This window comes from Bacillus rossius, chromosome 11, assembly GCF_032445375.1.
Source record: "Bacillus rossius redtenbacheri isolate Brsri chromosome 11, Brsri_v3, whole genome shotgun sequence".
NCBI classification, from domain to species: domain Eukaryota; kingdom Metazoa; phylum Arthropoda; class Insecta; order Phasmatodea; family Bacillidae; genus Bacillus; species Bacillus rossius.
The window spans coordinates 33,920,201-33,944,004 of record NC_086338.1 but is presented as its reverse complement, the minus strand read 5'-3'; the positions used below and the strand labels follow the sequence as shown (position 1 = coordinate 33,944,004).

The 23,804-nt window shown below is 36.2% G+C and overlaps 1 protein-coding gene across 2 annotated transcripts in view; it reads right to left on the bottom strand.

The window, feature by feature from the left end:
- The window catches only part of LOC134536799 (serine/threonine-protein phosphatase 4 regulatory subunit 1-like), a 268,113-nt gene that overhangs the window by 4,920 nt on the left and 239,389 nt on the right, over nucleotides 1-23,804 (bottom strand). For both annotated transcript variants that reach the window (XM_063376734.1, XM_063376735.1), the window contains 5 exons: nucleotides 19,605-19,794; nucleotides 11,926-12,284; nucleotides 4,904-5,065; nucleotides 4,326-4,547; nucleotides 2,222-2,492 (listed from right to left, as the gene is read on the bottom strand). In XM_063376734.1, coding sequence (XP_063232804.1) covers nucleotides 2,222-2,492; nucleotides 4,326-4,547; nucleotides 4,904-5,065; nucleotides 11,926-12,284; nucleotides 19,605-19,794 — 1,204 coding nt within the window. The remainder of the gene's footprint in view (nucleotides 1-2,221; nucleotides 2,493-4,325; nucleotides 4,548-4,903; nucleotides 5,066-11,925; nucleotides 12,285-19,604; nucleotides 19,795-23,804) is intronic.

Sequence of the window (23,804 nt, the reverse complement as noted above, 5' to 3'; positions counted from 1 at the left end):
GACGAGAATTACGTTAACAAGTTATATAATATTTCTAATAATATAAAATGTTGAGTTTATGCTGTTTATATCCTTATTAGAACTGAAATATCTCATATAACATCATTTTGTAACTCACAAATATTGGTAATACCTACATTGGAAAAAATGTTTATGCCAAGCCCAATTATCTAACAATGCAGTACGTGAATTTTTAAATTCAATTCTAGGCTGTTTAATCTCGCGAAGGTTTTTCAAAATTAATTTAATGTATTTAGGTAAGTATGAGTACTGTAAATTAATTTTAATGAGGAGTGTCTTGATTAAAATGGTACTCAGCAATCACAAATACCTATTCCACACTTAACACTAATGAGTTCCTAATACTGTTCTTGTTATTCGAAATTGCGTATTTTGAAGCATTAGTCTCCATAAATAGCAAGACTAATTTACTTAATGTGTTCCAAAATGTGTAGGGAAATATGTCACACCACATCTTCATATGCCTACCATCAAATACTTTTTATGACAAATAAAACAAAGCATTACAGGAGATGGGTGATACAATCATTTGTTAATTTCCATTTCGGAATCTAATGACAAATATATTTATGTTAGTACAAATAGTGTCACACTTAAACAAACATTTGAGAGAGTACTTATTTTGTACAATTGTACTCACAGTTGACGTGCTGAAAACTAAAGTGCAACAACATAAGTGTGGCCTTCCAGTAATACTTCCAGTTTTGTCTCAAATACTTGAACGCTCTCACTTGTAAGCCATGATTTCATTATGATTTCAACTACCGGTGCTTGCGCACATACAGTTACGGCAGACGAATGATCAGACGCTTTGTGTTTGTGCGTGCAAGTTCCATACCAAAGGCTAGACTGAAGTTTACCACAGCCCTGCCTGTTGCTGGGTGACAAAAGTACAACTTGGTACATACGTGTGGATGTAAAATCATTTGGTCCTTTACACTCCATAACCACAACTGAACTTGCCTTAGTTTGTACAACAGCCAATAGCGTAGTTGGACCTGTGCACGGATCTCTTCCACCCCTGCATAGCTAACTGTATGCCACAGTATATCTGTTGTTTACAGAGTTCAAGCAGACTTTGTACCTGGGGCAGTAAAATTAACATTGCGCTAAATGAATTCGCACAATTTGAAGACGTGCTAACTGAGGGAATGGTGTATTTTGATCAAATAATCTTACAGAGTAAAGGTATGTGACAGATGTTTGTAATTAGCTTTCTGTTTTACTACAATGAATTAGGGCGTTACTTTGAGGGACGGGTTAAGTATTTGTCTAGTTAAACGGGATGAAAAAATTTCAGTTTTCTTTTAACTTTCCTTTAACAGTGTGTTTTTTTTTTGTTATTAATGGACTCCTTGTCAGTCATTTCCCTGGATAATCAGGAGTCCACAGGACCTGGATAATCAGGAGTCTACTGTATTTATATCATATCCGAAAAGCTAACCTTTCTCCATTTCTAATTTAAAAAAAATTATATTTTCACACCTTGCGTACACCACTTTATAGTGTGCAACTGTTCACTATAAAAAACAATTAAAAAAAAAAATTGATTCCACAAATTGGGTGATAGCACTTTTGAGTGCGACATTTTCCCCCTCAAATTGATAGTCCTGGCGAATTTCCGCCACTTTTCGAAGATCTGAAGTAAACCACCTGAACAATTCTAACTTCTTTACTTAAGGGGCCTGCCTCGTCAGGGGTGTATGTGTGTTAGTGAGGCGGGATGATAAGCGCGACGCTCGATGGTATTTCTAGCGCGGTATCGCCTCTAAGCTCAAGGCTCTGAACTGGCGCGCAGTCTTCTCGTCGTCAATTGATAACTGTGAAATTTGTGCGGTGACCGTATTTTTATATTACGGGGAAATGAAGATAAAGGTGTAATGCAAGTCCCTTAAGTGCTTTCAAGAATCTGTACCACTTGCTTTACACTTAAAAATTACTCTGCAAACATGCGTTTCAGCCATTTTAACTCTTCTAGAAATAAAGTTTAAAAACATGATCCAAAATCAAAAGTACTTTTCGGGCCTCAGCGAACTCTGAAATGCTTTTCGTAAACATACCCCACTCGGATATCTCGAGTAGTTTTGAAATCGCATTGTTTTTCCTGAAGCTCTGCAAACCGTGTGTGTGACCAGGTAGGCGGGCCCCTTAAGTGGCCCACACGACAGGAGAAAGGAGAAAGCGGTGCGCAGTGACTCACGCTGGGCGAGGACGTGCAGGGAGAGTGTGCGCGCCACGGCCAGCCGCACGTTGGGCACGCGGTCCCAGCTCAGGTCCAGCAGGTGGGGCAGCACGTCCGAGGCGAACTGGTCCTCGGGCAGCACGCGCTCCGCCACCAGCCGCGAGCACAGCAGCGCGAACGTGTGGCGCCGGCCCCAGCGCGTGCTGTGCGCAAACTGCTCAGCTATCTCCGCGGCGACCCCACGCGCCAGCGCCACCTCCGCGCCGACGCTCCGCACCAGCTGGGTCATCTGCGCGGGACACAGGACTTCTTCACGTCTTTCCGACTAAACATTTACCATCTTTTTTTTCAAATTTAAAAAGTTACAGTATTTACTCGAACAGAGGCCGAGGTTTATATCTCCAAAAATTACCTTCAAAATATTGGGTCGGCCTAGAAACGCACGTCAAGATAAAAAGCATTCAATCAAGTCAATTAAAATAATTACTTATCAGTACATTCTTAAAAAAAGGAAAAGTATACTATGACCGCATTTAATGATTTACTCAATTGGATTTGGTTTTCCGTGGACAATAGCAATTTCACCAACTAATATAATGGTTGGGGAATACTTAAGTATGTAAGCAACATACGTAAGAATTAAAGGTAAACAAAACATTAGCCTGCAGAGTTACCAACATCTGTGCTTATTAGGGTGTGTTCCATTATGGAACAGTGTAACTGCAAAATGGCATCACATTTGAGCATGAAACATCATGGATGTTGGCACAACTGGTGTTTAATCAAAGATAAATACTGTTTTCTAACTTCCAATACTGGTATTGACGTCTTTCGTTAGTAGGTATATTACTGTAATCTCTGATCAGATTCCAGTGACAAACTAACCTACAAAAAAACTTTGTTAGTAAACACATGGTACATAACATAAGGTGTAATTTAGTGTTTATTATAATATTTATCAGATATAGATGACGACTAACTGTTTTTTCCACTGGACAGTGAACAGGATTTAGGGGTCGGCCTAGAATCGAGGTCGGCCTCTATTCGGGTAAATACGGTAATATATTTTCAGATGTAATTTCCACACAGGACTATAAATTGAAATGAGGTGTAAAAAAAACAACAAAATAAGTTAGCAAATGACTACTGAAAATTGAAGTTTCACGACTCAGGACCGTTGCTGCTGCTTATTTAGGGAATTTTTCAAGACTAGTTCTTCAGCATAATCATCGCACATCTGACACCAAAATCAAGTTTGGAAAGTAGGGGTGCAACTTTTATGCAAAAAAAATTTTTTTCAGGTAAAGTTATTCATAAAAACCAAAACCGATTGAAGGAAAGTATGTTGATTTAAAAATTAAGAGTATAAAAAACAACGTGAAACAATTTAAATTAATTAGTTGTTCAACTTTATAGAAAAATAAAAAATTGAGACCCGAACATGAGCCGGAACTAATGCATAACTATTATCATAGTACACACTAACCACGAAAGAGAGCTGGCTATCAAATGTAGTTTACTCGGCATTAGACAAGCGCACGCACTGCTTTCTATTGACAAAGATATCAATATTGAACTACATATACGCACACTATACGGGAATCAACGTAACCCCCCCCCCCCCTTTTTTTTTGCAGTTTATAAAAAAATTTCGATGTAAACAAACTAAGCCCAACAACCAGATTCTTAAATATCCACTTCATTTCTACCACAATAGAGGTTTCTCAGTATACATTCATAAGTATACATTCCTAAACCAACAGGTACATCCCACATGAAATACAGGCTGAGTGAAACAATCTCGAAGACTGAATAGAGTAAACAATAACATTTGCAAAACTTTGAAATATTTACAAAATAAAAGTAATTCACTTAAGAGTATCATAAATTTATTTGCGAGTGCTAGTTTCTTTCCCATGTTGTATTTTATTCATTCTCCAATTATCTTCTTATTAGCCATGGACACTTATTAGAATGACTGTTCCAAGACAAACATTGTCCATCTTAAAACCAACAGTAGGGTTCTTATAAAAAAATCACTTAACCAGATAGAGCTACGTGTTGTACGGTGCCACTTTATCCAAGAGAAGTGTGTTGGCCAAGGGATGAGAAAAGCACTTACCAGATACAGAGCTACGTGTCGTACTGCTGCTACTCTATCCAAGAGAAGTGTGATGGCCAAGGGGGTGAGGTGTTTACGGACGTCTACTGGGGAGAAAAGGTTGGTCGACATCAGTAACTGTTCAGCCAGTTCCTCTCGAAACCTCCAGTTTGATTCGTTGTCAGTCATCAGGAACAGAGACAGCTTGGGGAGGTAGCAGCTGCGTTCATAAGGCTTCACGAGCTGCAGTTAACAAGAAATGAATATTACTTACAAACATAAAAACTTTTACCCTTGAAGTCTACCACAGGCACAAGTAAGTTCATCCAAAGAACTTAATGCTTCCTTGTAATGACTTGATGATTCAGTAACTGCAATGTATTGGTTCGAGGTGTAAAAAACACTTGTTCTTTGCTGGTAAGTAAACATACTGATGAAAAACAGTTATAGCCACCAATTTATTACGTAATTTTAGTACTTGCATGGCAGATTTTACAAAAACAGAAACTGATCACTGATACTGAAGGCAAGCAACACTTAATGCCACTGGTCCAAACAGCTACCATCATTAGCTTTGCAGCAGCCGAGTATATAAGTACCTTCAGGAAGTCAGCAAGATGTTTCAAGGCTCCAATGCGAACTTCATCTACATCTTTAATAAAGCCGTTGTAAATAGGCACCAAGTCCGATGTAGCAATGTCCTCGCCTAAAATCACTGCAAGTTCATGTATGCTGGAAGCCACAGTGCGTCTCACTTTCCACTGAAAATCAAAAGAAAAAATACTGAGAGCCAACACTGGCGAATCATATTATGCATAGTAAATAATAACCTGTATTTAATTTTTAAATGGTAACAAACTCTGGCTGTCTAATTTGGTAAATGGTATTGGAAAAAAAAAACAGACATGTAACTGTTATTGGCCTTATTTATTACTAGGGGTAGTCAAATTTCGTTAATGACGAAATCGCGAAATTTTAAAAAAATCACTTGCACATGATGTGTAATACAAATAACCTTACTTGGTAGTGATAAGACGTTAATATACTTCATTTCGTTTTAACGAAATTTGCTGTGATGCGCGAAATCCGTAGTTTTTCACGAAATATGACGAAATCACGATATTTGCGCGAAATTAACCTTTTTTATCGCGAAAAATTACGTTGAATCATTCTGGAACCTGCACAAAACGTTTATTATTCCAAGAGGTTATATGTGAGATGCCATCTTTGCTTTTGTTTTTCTCTAGCACCCATAGAGTAGAGGGTGGCAATAAACATCATCACTTTAGCTACTGGTGGACAAATCACAGATGGCGTTGGTAGTTACGAGTGTCGAAATGTTCTATGATTTTATTTTCACGAGTGCGTGTCTGTCGAGTTTAAGTTCTTTATTTCCGAGTGGATGTGATATGTATCTCACATTCTATTATCGTTTTCCGTTAAAGTTTTTGTGGCATGTTGGTCATATTACCGTGGTCACTCTGGATAAACGTATAAAATGCCGAAAGTTGTGTTTTCGAAAGAGCTAAAGAATATTACGACGAAGTATTTTACGTGTTCAGTAAAGAAAAAGGCATCATGATGTGCAAATCAACTGTTAAAAACACTGTAAATTTCGAGCATCGCACAAGGTGAACAAAGATAGGTGTCAAGCATCGGGTTCTGGAACTAAGCGTCAAGTTACTCTAGAACCATATATTTCACGTATAAAAACTATTACATCCAGACGTACGCCTACTCAGTCTCCGTCGTCGCACACGTTCCTACGAGATGTAGAAGGCCATAAAACGACAAAAATCACATTATTTTGCCGACCACAAATGAGTCTGGTGACGCCATCGTCAATAGGCCTTAACTCATTCTTTGTTCCTTTCTCTGAATCGGCCAAACGCAGTCCAGAAAATAGCGTCACTTCCATATTAGCCAATCAAATCATAACTTTCAAAATGCTAATTGTTGTATCTGAGCGTCCTAACCGAGACAACTGTTTATTTTCGTAGCTGTCATGGCAATGCACGAAAATAAATGCTGGTCAAGAGTGCCAACATATACATAAACAAATACCGCACACACAGTTGAGGCGGTGAAAAACGTAAACAAATAAAAAAAAAACAATACTCTGTACTGTTGAATAAGTACAGTGTTTTGGTGGGGACTAGTTTGCAGAAAATATATAATAGCTGATTTTCAGAGATATTCAAAATAGACTTGAGCGACTAACGTTTTTTATCAGTTTCCAATTTTTTTTGTATGTAATCTTGAGAATTTTAATTACAAATGCAGCGTGCTAAATTTTAGATGTACATGTACTTTTAAAACATTGTTTTTGATAAATTTTGACCAAATAAAACAATAATTCCATCAAACATATATATGCGTATAAAATTAGAATGACAAAATAGTTATTTTTTCTAAGTAAACAATTTTTTTTTCACCGAAATTTTGCACCGAAATAACTCTTTTTATTCACCGAAATGGGCCTTTTTTATTTACCATTTTTCATTGGCCCTATTTATTACCTTCTGCTACAACACACTTTAGTAAACCTTGAAGGAGAGCCTCGAAACATTTAACCTAAGCCCTCCGCCCCCCCAACCCACCTGATTTTCTTTTTAAAGAATCTTTTGTAAAGCTTTTATTGCACAAGTCAGTACAACACACCTTTTCAGTTTAAAATTGTGATACACAATACAAAAAATAATAATTCCAATATCTGTATGTATGTATGTACATATGTATGTATATATATAGACACACACATAGAATCATTTCACATTGTCCGAAATTTGTCAACTGTACTGTGCATGCACAAAGTGTTCTTTGCTTCAAGTCAGAAACAAAAGAACATTAAAATATCCGCTTGCATGGACGCTATCAGTCTTTATCAAGGAATTATTTTACAGATTCTTAGTGAAATTTAAGACTTTCAAAGGCTCTTATTCAATGAAAGAAAAATTAAGGACATTTAAGGATATTAAGGAGGCATACAAACACGGTTTGTTTTTTTGCCATAATTGTTTTCGATATTGAAATTTTGTCTTTGTTAAAGTGATCACATGGTAAAATGCTTATCAGACATTCACTATGAAATTCAGGAATTCTATTTAAATATATTTGTCTTAACAAAGAAAAAAATAACCAAAAGAAATTAAAGCCTTAAAACTGTAACCAAGATGGCCTCTTAGTTCTCACCCCCCAACCCAAATTGCAACCTTTAAAGCAACCGCAGGTTAACGAACAACGGAGCTGTAGTTTTCAACTGAACCCCACAATATCTCTAAACCCACATTCTTACACTCAATTTAGGCTTCAATACATGCCCATTGGAACCACGGTGGCCACTCAGTCACCAAAAATATTCCCTGATTTTTCCCCGATTTCCCTGATTAAAAATTCAAAATTTCCCCGATATTTACAATTACAAAAAAACCATACTTTTGATGAAAAAATATAATATTATAGAAAGAGATTACTCATATTTTAGCACCCTGCTGTATTTTTTTCATTATATACATACGGAAGTTCGTTAAATAACAAATACATTTTAAATATGTCACTTTACATTATAGCGTCCCGTTCAATGACCTGCAGTCTGTGTTATGTTTTATGTAATGGGTAGGGACATGCAAATTTCGCATTTACGATAAAACAAATTTTTACGCGAAATTCGTAAGTTTAACACGAATAACCTTACTTTTACAAAATTTCTGATACCGCGAATTTTTTTTGCGAAATACGTTTGTTTACCGCGAATAACCACACTTTCCCGCCATTTGGTAACTTAAAAAAAGTAAATAAATAGCCGTTGTCACCACTGATAACACCATCAATGTTAAGACTACACTTGCCAATGTTTACGTTTCATTATTTATTTGATAAAACGCGTTCTTGGCGAACTGCACTCGTGCACTAAACGCTCATGTCTCGAAGGCACGTTTACAGAGTCAAAGAGTAATGTACGGCCATTTTGTTGGATATTTTGTGCGTTACAGCGCTTGTGTCGCGAAGCAAATTATAAATTACGCTCAACTGTTCATCTTGCATGTACTATGGACTGTGCAAACTGTTTTAATTTTGTTCTCTTACAGTAAACAAACTTAACAATTATGTTTTATGTTTAAGAATGATAATTTTTGTTTAAAAATGTTGTATACAGTGCAACTATTTTATAAAAACTATAGTTTGAGATAGAAAACGTCTTCATATTTCTCAGCATAGGTTTGAAAGTGTAAAATATGCCGAAACCTCAAGCAATCACCAAACTTCGTGAGCGCGAATTTCGTGATAGTGGATTATATGCGAGGGTAAATACGTAGTTGGGCGATATGTGTTAAATTTTTTTTTTTAAATCCGAAAATACTTTAATAACGAGGCTAGAAGACTGGAGCTAGCCAAACGCTCATGTTTTGCATAGTGAGCTTACCAAGGTGCAGCGCAACTTTGAAAACATGGAGTGCATTTTTTTAACGAAACAAAACAAGTTTTGGACCACATGAACACCACGAAAGCAGCTGCTGTGAAAATAAGTGTAGTGCAAGTGTCTACAAAATCTCTGGTGAAGCTTACCAGCTTGATAGCTACAGATGCAAGCAGACTTAACTTTGAAACACTGTCTTTAATCCAAAAAATATTTTGATTACGGACATGAGCCCTATTTTGCTTGCTAAGTTGTGTAAAGTTTCTACTCTGAAAGAAATGGACCGCCAGGAGCTGATCACCGGTTTTGGAGAGTTAAAACAGATAGTTGAGAAACAAATGAAGGAAAGCAGTGTGGATGTAGTGAAGGCACTTCAAGTTTTAAAACTTTCACAACCTGAATTTTCTGACAAGTGCCTGGAAGCAGTGTGGATGTTGTGTGCAAACGTTGATTCGGAACGCTTCTTGTTACAATACAATAATGTTCTCACTGTCAAGAGAACTAATTTGAAACAAGAAAATTGAGCTACAATGGCTATTTTTTCATTTGAAAATTAAATGTTGTGTCAAAGTACTTTGGTTCTGAAATTATTGGGTTGACTTAATTTAAATCTGAGTTCTTAAACTTGTGTCTTTTTAACCTATATGTGTAATTTTAATTTATAATGTTTCAATTGATGGTGCAATTATATTACAATGTTCTCTTCATATTTCTTACACTTGAAATTGTAAAAATATAAAAAATAATAACCCCACTTTTAGGTAAAAATAACACAGATTTTAAGGGAAAATAATACCACTTTTCATCACAAAATTAACACACCTTTTGCATGTCTCTAGTAATGGGGTATTTCAGTGGCGAGCGCTCAAACATTTTTTCACACAACTTTTGATAACTGTTCTTTAATTCATTTTTAAGTTAACATTTCTAGTTGTGAAATATTCTTAGTCTTAGTACTCTCAACAAGGGATAACAGTACAGTGCAAATTTTACCTTGTGTTTGATTTAAAAATGAAATAACTAATGGATAAATCTTCACTGCATTACAATCAGTACTCCCATCTGTAGCTAAAGCAAATGGTCCACTTACTAAAGATTCAACAGTTTCAATTTAGTTTCACCAGCCATATACTCCACTAAGGCAGATGTTTTTGCTCTCGCACAGCTGTATTTCTGTGCAATTTTTGAGTCCGGAAACATAGCTCTATACAAATCATCCGAATGATCGGCTACTGCTATCGGTAAATTGTGTTCTACCAAAAAACTTGTAAACAATAACTCTGCGTTTGTTACTTTCGTTTCTTCAGATGTAGCGAAAAACTACGATATAGATTTATTGCTCGTCGCGGCTTTAAAATGTTCTGCATGTTTCTTTGATTCAATATGCCGTCCTCAGTCATCCCTTCCACCATGCGCAATCGAAAAGTCACACGTGCATACATTACAAAAAGCGTGGCGTTCCAAAACATTTGAAGATGACAAGCATGGCCATTCTTTTATATAGTTTGGTCGAAAGATCTGAAGAATAACGTTCTTTATTTTTTGCCCCAGATACACATTGTTGTCATACGCTTCATTTTTACAACTGGCACTGAAGAACACAACACTATCGAACAACATAAAAAGGTTTCACGTCTGTACACACAACAAAAACACTTTGATGAAAAAAATGGCTTTCAAGAAAGTAAATAACACAAGACAGGTTAGCCAAAGTACCGTACAAAAATTATCGTGATGTAAGTAGCTAACAAACGAAAAGACCGAGAATATGTACTAGTTGTATCGTACAACGGACATAATACCGTACCATTTCTATTACAAAACACAACAATTAATCTACTTATTTCGACAGTACATGCGCACATTTATCAGTTCCATTATCTGCGCAACCACGTGATGTATTCGAACTGCGTTCACGAAACACGCACACCAGAAACGGAATTTTTCTCCGTTACCCAGCAGCACAAAGCCTCGTTTCCGTAATAAACCAGCGATGTTCCGTAATATTGTGTTAAATCCGTAATAATTACGGAAAATCCGTAATGGTTGGCAGCTCTGCGGAAATATACATGACACAAAAAATTCCCGGTTATTAAAAAAATTCTCTGACATTTCCCTGATAGTTCTCGATCAACGTGATTTCCCTGATAAATCCCGGTTTTCCCGGTGAGTGGCCACCCTGGGAACCCTGTTCAACAATTCTACACACTGGTCACTAAAAACCTTTATGAATTGAACACTATATTCAAGTATGTCAATATAAAGCCTGAACAAAATAAATACACTATTTTACACCTTCCTGGATTAAGTATAAAAATTGTTCATGCTCTTTGAAAAGTGTCTAAAGAAATAAAATACTGTGTGAGAATACCGTATTTACCAGATTACAAGACGACTCTAATGCAAGACTAGGTCAACTTTTTAACCTTTATAAACCAGAAAATAGTATATAACAAGCTATAAATAAACATTTTACCGCCAACGTCGCACTTTTGCTTCGGATATGCCAAAATGTCTTGATGCAGCACTGTTGTTGTTTTCTTCTGCATATTTTACCACAATGAGCTTAAAATTTGCATCGTGATATGTTCGAGAGCCTTTCTTTATAAAAGAACTTGATGTTCCTCGCCTTTCAACACTATCCATTTTAGGTTCCCGCAATTTACCGCATTTGTTTATTAACGAAAATAAACAATTTCGTTTACATAGAATAACATTGTTAAAACGTATACAACACTTTGGGTTAATAAAATTGTTACAGCGCTCGCAAAATAGTGAAGATATCATGTACTACAAAATTCAGCATAAGAAATGACCTGGTTTACCAACTCCCAAGTCTAGGTTACATGTCTTCTTTCGTGCATACTTTATCTATGGCGTGAGCGCAAATAAACAAAGCATGGCGACTAGTACCGTAGATGTTTTTTATAATATTTTTGCGTACAAATTAGCTTTAAATTGTACTGTATTTTTCATTAAATGATTATAATGTTAATAGCTATTTATTGCCTGTACCCATAAAAGTAATTTCACATTGTATTAGCCTAAAAATGTGGGACAAACTACCATCAAAAATAAAGATTTTCAAATGCAAGACGAATGAAATTTTTTACCGTTGCCGGGAGAAAAAAATAGTCGTCTTGCATTCAGGTAAATACGGTAAGTAGGGGCACTGGGTGTTAGCCAGTGAGTTTCACACGCTACCTGCAAATCTGATGCAAGTGCCCCGTACATTTCTTTCAGCAGGGGCCAGTTCTCTCTTCCCAAGGTGAGAACCACCGCCGGCAAACTGAAGGCACAATAGCGGGTTATATCGTTGTCTGTGTTCTGGGCTAGCGAGGGATGCGTCATAGACACGTAGTGGTCGATAAGCAGCTGTGGCACTAAGTTCTGCTGCACAATGTTTGCGTGGTGAACAAGGAACGATTCCTGGGCAAAGTCTCCACACGACTCTGGTTGCTTCACCTCCAGACTAGGCCTGCTGCTCAAAGGATTGCAGATGTCATCTAAATTGAAATCCTGATGACTGTTGAACAGCTTGAATTTTGTCCGGTTCACTGTGGCTGCAAAAAAAAATTGTACTTTATCAACCGATATTTCCAATGATAAGATTATATGATTTAAATTAACACAAGTTAACATAATTAACTGCTATACAAATTCAAAATACCTATATTTTTTTAATATGATCTGCTAGTTAGGAAAAATGATTAATAATCAATCAGGATGCACAAATAAAAGCTTAAAATAAATTAAATGTATTATTTTTAATAATGTAATGTTAATAAGCATATTTCAGTACTATCATTAAATAGAAATTTGTAAATAGAAAAATTAAATGTAGACAAATGGCAAAATGGCTTACTATAATATATTCACATTTATTCATACATTGATGAAATAAATATAAAGTGATTAAAAAGTGGTCATAACCTAAATAAATTGACATTTTACAAACTTAAAACAGACTTAAAATACGACAAATATTATGTCTTACCTAGTACTTCTAGCGAAGAAATTTTTGAATTGGTAGTCAATGAAATCAGCAATTTATAATAGCAATAATAATCTGAATGGTATTTATATCTAACAAATATATTTTTGTATTAAACCTAGATCACTGCCATCCCCACGAAAACAAATACAGTCAAACCTCATTATTACAAACTTGAATGGTCCAAATTTTAGCACTTTGTAATAACGAGGGTTTGTATTTACCAAACTATTGGAAATCATGACAACAGGAAAAAAAATTGATTTAACTTGTAATGCCTGTAATATTACCACAAAGAAAATACACTGTAATATAAGCTGGCTCCACTATACACATAACATTATTTAAAAACACAAATAAAAATTTCAATGCAGTACCTACAGAAGAACCCATAATAAAAACAAAAAGCTTCAAAAAAACTTACAAAATTACATAGCACTTTATAGATACAAACATTAACTGTTCAAACCTTAGCACTTTGTAATAACAAAGTTTGTATTAACCTAACTATTGGAAATCATCACGACAAGAAAAAAAATTGATATAACTATAGTTACAACCAACAAAAAAATACTTGGTTTGTAATATATGCTGGCTTCACTACATACATAAAATTATTTAAAAACACTAAAAAACCTACTCAATGCAATACCTACAGAAGAACCCATACAAACAAAAACCTTAAAAAAAATCTTGCATACAAAATTACATAGCACTTAATAGATTCAAACATTATCTGTTTCAACCTTCCGTTTGAAAAAATTGTCAATTCTGGTTTGCGTTATATTGTTTTTATAGGCATTGTTTACTGTAGAACAAAGTTTATCAAAGGCCAGAAGTGTTTCAGTGCCAACATCAATATTTGATAGCACATTTTCTAATGTTGCTAAAGCACTGTTGGCATCCTTCTTACTCGGTAGTGATGAACACACTTCATCATCTTCATTTTCTTCACTTCCAGTTTCGTCAACACTTGCCTGCACAGCACAAGACTGAGCCTTGTTGATACACATCGTCATCCACTCGCACAAACTCACTGAATGGTTCCTGAAACTGTAGATGTTCCTCAAGCTGGTCCCATTCTTCCACATTGCAATCTTCTACTTCTACTTCTGGAGCCTGAACTTCACTGGCACCAATACCAGCTTTCCTGAAGCAATTTGCAATGGTAACAGGTGTAACTGCATCCCATGCCATAACAATATTTTTCATTGCATTCAAAACATTCCACTTGAAGTTTGCCTCCTTTTTCAACTCAATCAGACGAATCAAGAATGAGGTGAGACGAGTCCTGTAGTTTTTTTTCACGTTCTGGATGATCCCCTGATCTAAAGGTTGCAGGAAACTTGTTGTGTTGGCTGGAAGGTACAGCAATCTCACATGCGACAGCTCAAGTCCTGCAGAAGAGTGAGCAGAACACCTGTCTAACAGCAGTAAAATTTTCTTGTTTTTGCAAGCCATGCATCTTTCAAGTTTAATTAACCATTTCTGGAAAATTGGGATGGTTACCCAAGCAGCTGAGTTGGCTTCAAAGTCACATGGGAGATTGCTTATACAGGAAAGCTTCACTATAAAGAACATGAAGGGACCAAAAAATAGTTGAGTTTGTTATACTGAAGTTCTTTATACTGAAACATAAGCATTGTTATAAATATGTATACCGATAAACACATGAAACACCTTAAGTGTTTTAAGGTTCAGTATCTCAGTCATTAGTCTATGGCCGCTTGAAGAACCTGTTCACATACTCTCTGCTGATGCTTTGTCTATGGTCAGGAGACACATTGTAGGCAGAGCTGCCAACCTCAAATCACACCCATCAGTAATGACAATTATATTAAAAAAGTACGCGTAAATCATGCACAATAAATTTTTCCTGAGGAATTATGACACACACAAGAGAAAACAAAGGACAATAATATGCAAAAAAAATTAAAAATGTAGGCCTATGTATATGAATACAATGAAAATTAATGAATCGAAGAAAAAAACTATTTGAACAATACAATCATCTGAATATGTAAGAAATGTCATTAATTTTACAGGAAATTTTCAACCTTCAATTCAAAGTATTCAAAGTTATACTTTTGAACAATTATATTTTTATTTGCTTCTTTTATCCTGGTTGGATAAGAACTGTCTTATAAACAAACAACAGAAGACAAACAAAAGAACTTGTAAACAATAACTCTGCGTTCGTTACTTTCGTTTTTTCAGATGTAGCGAAAAAACTACGATATGGATTTATTGCTCGTCATGACTATAAAATGTTCCGCCTGTTTCTTTAATTCAATGTGCCCTCTACAGTCATCCCTTCCACCATGTGCAATCGAAAAGTCAAACGTGCATACATTACAAAACGCGTGGTGTTCCAAAACATTTGAAGACAAGCATGGCCATTCTTTTGAATAGTTAGGTCTTAGGTCGAAAGTTTTGAAGAATTGCGTTCTTTTTTTTATCCCCCAGATACACGCTTCATTTCTACAACCGGCCGGTAGCCTACAACTCACGTAGTTTCGGTTTCCTACCACGTTCGTGCAACTTTGGATTTCACTCAAAAATTGAAATTAAAAAAATCGAAGGGTTGGGTTAGGTTAGTCACAACATGCTTGTTTTCATTGATTTAGCGGCTGAAGTGGCGTTAATACCGAAACGCAAAACTTCGGAAATCTTCGGAAATTCTTGCAGGGAACCGAAACTACGTGAGTTGTAGGCTTCCCACAACCGGCACTGAAGAACACAACACTATTGAAAAAAGGAAAAAAATTTCACGTCTGTAGACACGACAAAAACAATATGGTGAAAAAAATGAATTTCAAGAAATAAATTAAAACAGCACAGGTTAGCCAAAGTACCGTACAAAAATTATCGTGATGTAAGTAGCCAACAAACGAAAAGTCCGAGAATATGTACTACAGTAAACTCCCGGTATATCGCGCCCCGATTGATCGCGGAATCGGGTATATCGCGGGTCAAACCATGTCCCCCAGTCAGAAATGAATAATAATGGAATAAATGGTTGATAGCCGATTAGGATAATTTTGCATTGTAACTAACAAACTAAGCATCGGGCAGAAAAAAGCCTAGGCGTAGAAAATGTCCGCAGTGAAATTCTAAACAAGATATCTCCGTACATTATTCCTCTATCTTGTAGTGTTTTCAAATTATGGTCCAATCCAGCCCAGTGATATTTTCTGAAAGACTAGTTCTTAACGTCGCTTTATCTCACAAATGAAGCAGGGGACCTGATAAAGCCCACCGTCCAGCGACATTATCCAGCGTGACTCGGCTGGGGATTGATGTTGGATAGGCTTGGTTGTCGGCAAGCGCTGGGTAGGGAGAGGCGAGCCGAGAATATGGAGAGAGGTAGAGATTAGAGCGGGCAGAAACAGGCCGAGGGGGAGTGGAAGAGGGAATGTGTTCACGTAGCACACAGGCAGAGCATGAGTCACTTGACTGAGCAGCGTCCCTGCGTACAAGGCAAAATCAGGTAGTCCGGTGTTTAAAATTCCACTCCAGAATCATAATTGGTACATCTGTATATAAATGTTTTGTTACAACTTAAACCTACAGACGTTATATTATTGGGTAATTCATTGTATTATACACGTTCATCTTTTTACTTTGGTATAATGTTTTAACATTAAATGGTAAAGTAAATCAGCTAGCGTATTTTTAATCTTTGCCCAGGAATTCCCAGTGGTCCAATACTTACGTGAACCATACTGTACCACTTTTGCCGTGAGGTAGTAAACAATTCCCGGAAATGTTTATGTGTAGCGGTCTCCCGACCTTTAACCAGAGGCTGGGGAATATAATACTTGCCGATCCGAGCAACACACACTCAGCAACTCGACACAGTGTTTGGTGAAATAAGTAAAGACATAGTTTAACACGGTTTTTAATACGGCGTCACTGATTGCGCTAAAATTAAATTGGCGCAATTTTTGTTTCCCACACGTGACCATTTATAATTTACTGTAAGCATGGATAATAAAGTTTAACCACTTGACACGAAAGACGATTCTTTATTTTTTATTGTACGAATGCTAGAATAGTTTTTTCCTGTATCTGCGGCCTACTTCTGCAAAAGACAAGCTATCTGTAAGTAAATATAGAATTTTTATTTTGTCAATCAAACTCGGTACTTTGCGATTCATATTCGGTTTGAAGTATCACTACGGCCTTTCTTTTTAGAAGACTTCGACCACAGAATCGTGTGTAACCGCACACACTGCACTTACTTTGTTACGGACACTGACGAAGCAGATACTGTGGCTGACACCACGAGACTGGCAGCAGCTTGTGTGCCGCACGTGTGTATGGCGGCGTGTGGCGCGCTCGTAGGCCGTGCGACAAACTGTGCGCGGCACGCGGAAAAATAAAAACAATTCAACATTTAATATTTATCTTTAAAATTTATATTTTTCTTTTTTCACCCGCGTTTAGTGAAAACTGCGGATGCAAAGTCCGCACAACGGCGGGCCGTCTATACTGTGCGTGCTTGCCGACCTATTAGAACACAGGCGGTGTTTTATGCCTTTTGACCTTGGTCACATCGAAACATCGCGGTTATGCAACAACGCGGGTAAAAGTTATGTCCCCCGACAACCGCGTTAAATAGGGAGTGTACTGTATTTGTATCGTACAACGGACGTAATACCATCCCATTATTATTTCAAAACACGAGAATTAATCTACTCATGTCGACAGTACATGCGCACACATACTAGTTCCGTTATTGTTTTTGTTTACGTACACGCTGTTACGTTTGAATAAGAAAATTAAAAATAAAGTACAAGTTTTTGGATGGTAATTTTTTTCAAAATTTGCATCAAGGTTGTTCGTTCAAGTGAATATTTTTGTTTCAGGAAGAAACGGACCGTCGTAAAATTCGTTAAGATGAAATAAAATTCAAGGTTATTATATACGTTTTTGGCGGGACCAAACAATGAGTTCGGTTAAGTGAAGTGTTCGTTTAACTGAAGTTCGTTGTACTGGTGCTTTCCTGTATTCTTAAAACACCTTGGTTTTTGGAATTTTCCCACAACAAGGGGATGAATTTTTGTTTTGCCGCTTTGGTTACAACAAAACAAAGCAGTTACACGTTCTTTGCTGTGTTTCCCTCCATGGCACTTTTCACCTTTTACAGCCAATGTCTTGTTTGGTAACAAGTTATAAAATATACCTGTCTCATCCATGTTAAATATCTTGATCGTACTGATCAAGTATTGGCTGAACAGACTGTAACCAATCCTTCACTTTGGTTGTATCAACAGCTGCAGACTCCCTACATACAGTTTTTCCAACAAGATTGTTGCGATCTTTAAATCTTTGTAGCCAACCACTGCTGAACTTAAAGTCCGAAATCCCTAACCTCAATGCTAGGTAATCTGCCTTTTTCTGTATCATTGGGCCAGAAATTGGCAAGTTTGCTGCACGCATTTCTTGATACCACTGTAACAAGGTAGCTTCCATTTCTTCGTGTTTTGGACCACGCAGTCTTTTTCTAGATAGGTCGCAAGAACTCGTCAAAGCCAATTCAATTTTTTCACAATTTTTTAGTATCGTCGACAAGGACGAGAGCGGAATATTGAATTCTTTAGCGATTTCAGTTTTTGTTTTTCCTCCACTGTCAACTTCTTTTATAATATTAAGCTTTACTTGCAATGTTAGATCATTACGTTTACGTTTAGCAGTCATTTTACACTAGAAAAACGGTAAAATGTAGGTTATAGTACACATGCACACAAAAGGAAAAACCGAAACTTATTACCATAGATATCTCAACTTTGTATGTGCACTTCCGACTAATATAAATAAGCTATAGAGTACCTTCCTTTTAGTTTTCAGTTTACAAAACAGCATTTTTCTTTTGCTAGTTTAGTTATGATCATCACCACTAGAGTTGCGCTTTTCATCTTGTTTTTAACCATTTTGTGTTGTACGATACGTACATATATCTTTGGAGAAACGTTTGTTTACATAATTGTGTATACGTGATTATATTTTGTTAAACTTTGCCCGTGAAATTCGTATTAACCGTTTACTTATACATGTAAACAGTAACTTGAGGAATCAGAACTTCGTATTTCATATTATCCGTATTTCGTATTAAACGTACTGAATAACATTGGAAAACATACTTCATTTCACGGGACTGTGAAAGTACTTCGTTTAAACGGGAATTTCGTACTAAGCGGATTCGTATTAATGAGGTTTGACTGTACATATCAAATATAACATCTAATTGCACAAGAACAACTTCGCTGACTCCAAAACACGTGCTTACTTTTTGATTGTACCAACGGTGAAAGAATATATTTACTGTTCGCAGTAAATCCAGTGAGTAAGTGAAACTCGCTAGGATACCATCCATTGTACAATGACAAAGTGGAGTGAGAAAAAAAATTATTTTCCCAGCAAACATTTGAAAAATGTGAAAAAATTCCAACTTATCTTCTCATTTGTTTACATTTTCAATATTTATATTTTTATTCTTTATTAGTAGTTGATAGTTATACTAACAATACTATAAAATTAAATTTAAAAGGTATTATTATAACTTAACCTGTAACTATTTCATACTATTTTTAATATTCCCAACCATTCAAAAAAGTTTTACATTACATATTCTTTTTTGTATTGTTTTCTAGCCAAGCCCACTATTTCAGAATCATCATTTAAAGACAAAAAATTGTTTTTAAGTTATTAATGCAACAACTTGAACATAAAAATATTCTCTAAAATTCCTGCAATCACTTGAGTTTTAAGGAATCCACTAAAAGTTATCAAGTGTAGACTCGACTAAGGTATATCATTACTGAACTCGGCTTGACTCGTCTATCTCTAATCGCCGCTGCAATGGGGGGTGAAATGTGTACTCAACTGTTGACTTCGCCCCCGGGCCTGATGACCACGGCCGCCTGCTGCACGCATGACCCCACCACCGTGCTGTCGGAGCCCTCCGGGTCGGACACCGTGGCGACGTTGGCCGTGCATATCTGCGCCTGGCGACTCCTCACCCCGCAGCTGGGCTGGCACTGCTCCAGCCGTGTCGCCAGCTTGTCCAGCTCACACTGCACAGTCCGCCCACAGTGTCACTCAGCTTGCTGCACCGATTTCCGTTTTTTACAATTCCTACAGTTGTTGAACTACACAAGCATTACAAATGACCGAAATACAAGCTGCAAATATTTTTGGTTGTGACGTGATTATTATTAGAATTGGGCATGATCCCAGTTTTCACAAAAAAAAAACCTGGAAGGTATATTTTAAAAAAAATAGGAAGGGAAATTACTTTTTATTCCATTTCCAATTTTTTTCCTGGTAGTATTCTTTTACTTCTTGTTAAAAAAAAAACATTTTTCAATAAAATCATTGCATTATCTTGATTCAGTACAAGTAAGCCATCAAAAATGCACTATTTTCAGTAGTTCAAACCAAACTATTAATGGTCATATAAAAAATACAGGCGTGACAGTAAACAAGCATTTTATTCAGCAATTATAAATAAACAAAATATTAAATATTATTTCATACCGTCACAAAACGATCTCGTTACAAATGAAAGTACAAATAATAAAACATTAAATGCATAAGAAACTGTTATTGGTTGATTTAATTTAACATAAATGGTATCTAAAAATTTTTGGCTACAACCTCCAACTACATAAAAAAAAAACATGGACTGTTAACCTCAGGATCTGCTATGTCATGGACAAAATGTAAACACGGTAGATTAAAAGATGTTTAAATTTTTAGTTATAATCTATCTACCCCCATGTTCACTTACAATTGCTACATACGTATGGACATTGTGACTTGCGCCTTGAAAGCAACATTAAGTTGTAGCATGGCACAATGAGTATGTTATATACATATATATATTTTTGGGTCATAAGAATATTGATTAAGAATAACTTTGATATGAAAGATAGTAATTATTTAATATGTAGATAAGGATAGTTCAGAGTTGTTAAGAATTGTTAATTACTTTGGTTAAATTTCATGGAAAGCCTTAAAATACTTATTTCCTTGAGATACTTAATTATTAATTTGAGGGTTAACTCCAGTTCATAATAATTAATTTTGATATTTGATAATTAATTTCAGTAATTGTTTTGTTTAAAGCAGTATAGATTATAATTTTACAGGACATCATTTTAAACAAAAGTTTCTAATATGGTATGAATTTCAACTTTGTTTACTAAATTTTGAACATTGTATTTGAATTTGTTGAGTAATTTTAAATTCTATTGGATATTGCTAGAGTAATATCTTGAGAATAGTCTGGAAGGTACAGAAGGAAGAGCGGACAGGCGCGACACTCTGGCGCCAGAAAGTTATTTTTCACCTTGTAAATGCGTGTTGGGGATTTACGCGTCACGTCGTACGCACAGCTGTAGCGACCGTCTGGAAGGGTCTCTGGAGGCTACCACTAGCCAGCCAATCAGGGCGAGCCCTGGCGTCAAGTGATGTGCCCGTATGAATTTCCTTATATGGTCATGTTTTGAAATTATGTGCGCTGGTTGGTCAGTTGGCCCACGGGGTTGCCTCCCTTGTTTTCACCTTTACAAGGGAAGGTAATCTCGTCGACCAGGTCACTTGTTGCTCGATCGTCGCCGAACTCGGTCGCGTCGTCGGCAAGTCGCAAGACAAATGGAAAATTACTAAGAGATAATTTAACGCCTAGGGGCTGGGGCCAGGCCGTATTTTTTTTAATCAAGTTCATTTTTTTCGGACAAATGTATTAGAAATTTAGGCCCTAGGCGTCGGCATCGGCCCGACTTCGTGGGATTGCGGTCCGCGATCGACGGTACCTTGAGTTATGTAATTAATTAACTAAGGGACATTACTAATTTTTTTTCTTTGGCGAGTGACAAGACTCCTCGACCATCAACGGCAAGATGTATGGTGCTGTGGTATGTATTTAGACATCGTTAAAATTTGTATAAGAAAAGACAGAAAACTGTGCAAGTAGCGAATTTTTCTAACTAAATTCATTTGTAAAATTGTGCACTGAGGCCATGTAACAATGAGAAAAAACATTTTTTTTAAAAGAAATAAACAAAGATAATTTAATAAACTCTTTTATTTCCAAATAACGCAGAACCATCGTAATGAAAAATTACTCAGGAACATTGTTTGTTTTGTTTTGTTACGTTTCTCTGTATGCTTAGCCGGGCAAAACATACAACGTAAACATAAATAAAAAAGCAAAAATTAAGCGGAAAATCACTGTAAATGTTTTTGTAATATAACTGAATATATATTTTGCGTTCGTAAATAACAAACGAGTGAATAACTTCAGTCACTATTTAGTCACTATTTTTCAAAATACACTTTTTATATTAGTTTTGTGCTCATCTTAATTTTTAGTATTTTGGATCCTCTAAAGTTAACTGCCTCGATCAATAGTATATGATTACAAGATTTGGGCCTACACAATTAAAAGGATAATGTTTCTCTTCAGTAATAGTATAAAAACTTTTGAAAACTGTAACTGCATATAATTCCTGATCCTGTCGCATTTCCCACTGGTATTTTCTGACCTTGCCAAAATTTATACCAACTTAAGTTTCTTATCTCACCAAGCTCTAATATGCTATGATGATATGGTACTTTAGTACTTTTATCTAGTCTGATATGATAGTACTATAATTTGATTTTCTCTTGTATCAAATTATTTTGTATGTAATTAAATGATATATCTAGTGTATCAATTTATCAATTTATTTAATTTGGTTTGTTGTTTCATTAGCCATTCTATGTTTTGGTTGTTAGATGAATGCATATTTTAAATTAATGAACTTCAGATTATTAATTGCCTTAAGAATATATTTATTTTTGTGTATACAGAGCTTGCAATTTAGTTTTATTAATTGATTGTTACAACTATTTTATCTTTTAAGTATTTCATGTTTTGTACATTGGAATTGATTTTATTCACAGTTCCTCAGTATGGTACAGTTACGTTTGTTTGGGGGGAAAAAATTTGTGTGGGAAACATGCCACCAGCCACCACCTCCGGCTAGCTCAAATTAGGTGATGAGATGAACATACAGGTTGCAGGTCACGAAGAAAGAAGGTATTTATAAAAATTTTCGATGTACTATTACTGTAGTCGCCAGAACTCATAAGGGCTACCAGCGCGGGGGTGAGGAAACCCTTTTGCGAGGGGAGGTCGGGGTAGAATAGAAAGTTGGCTCCGCCTACAAGCTGCGCTAGGAGCCATTTAAAACACATTTACCTTTGTCTGCGCTGCAGTAGTGATGGGACTGTGAACAATGGCAAGTAACGCGCGGCCGAAGAGATTTAATAAAGTTATTCATAGCAACGAAAGAGAAATAATAAGGAGTGTTGTTGAAGCTTGTGATGAATAATCACGCACGCACGCACACACACATATATATATACACATATATGTTTCCAGTTTGTGATGGATGTTATAGTCTAGTTTTAAGATGATTTATGACCGATGTATGTACATATGTTATATATTTTACATTTACTCAGCTTAACGGAGTGGAGAGGTTTTGATAAAAGCTAAAAAGCGTGGCTTCAGAGCTTAAGAAGATGATATGAGGTATAAAACAGTGGATTTTATCCAGATCGCCAAACTGGAAAACGAATGGTCATACCATTACATTACCGCTTGAACTTATTAAACTAAATGTATCACTACAGTTTTTCATGCAGAGCTTCGTTGTGTTAATGTACTTATTCGAAAAATTAAATATTGCAATGACAAATAAATTATAGCTTGACTTCGTGTCGACAGGATTATTTGCAACAGAACACATTTTTTTATCGGGTTTTACAAACCAAGAACACACCAAGTGCACTTTGAACCAATGGTCAAATGCTTTCAGGACGCATAGTAAGCTGTACAGCTGTTGAACTTCTGAAGGGAGGGCAGAAGCGGAAAGCCTGACTTGGGGATAGAACGCGGAGTGGGGGGGAAACGAGGACTAGGAAGGCTAGCCCTCACGTCGTTTGGTAACAACAGTACCTGGTTTTAATTATTCATTTAAAAATCACAAAATATTTAGCACGACAGAACAAATAAAAATTAAACGTACATTAA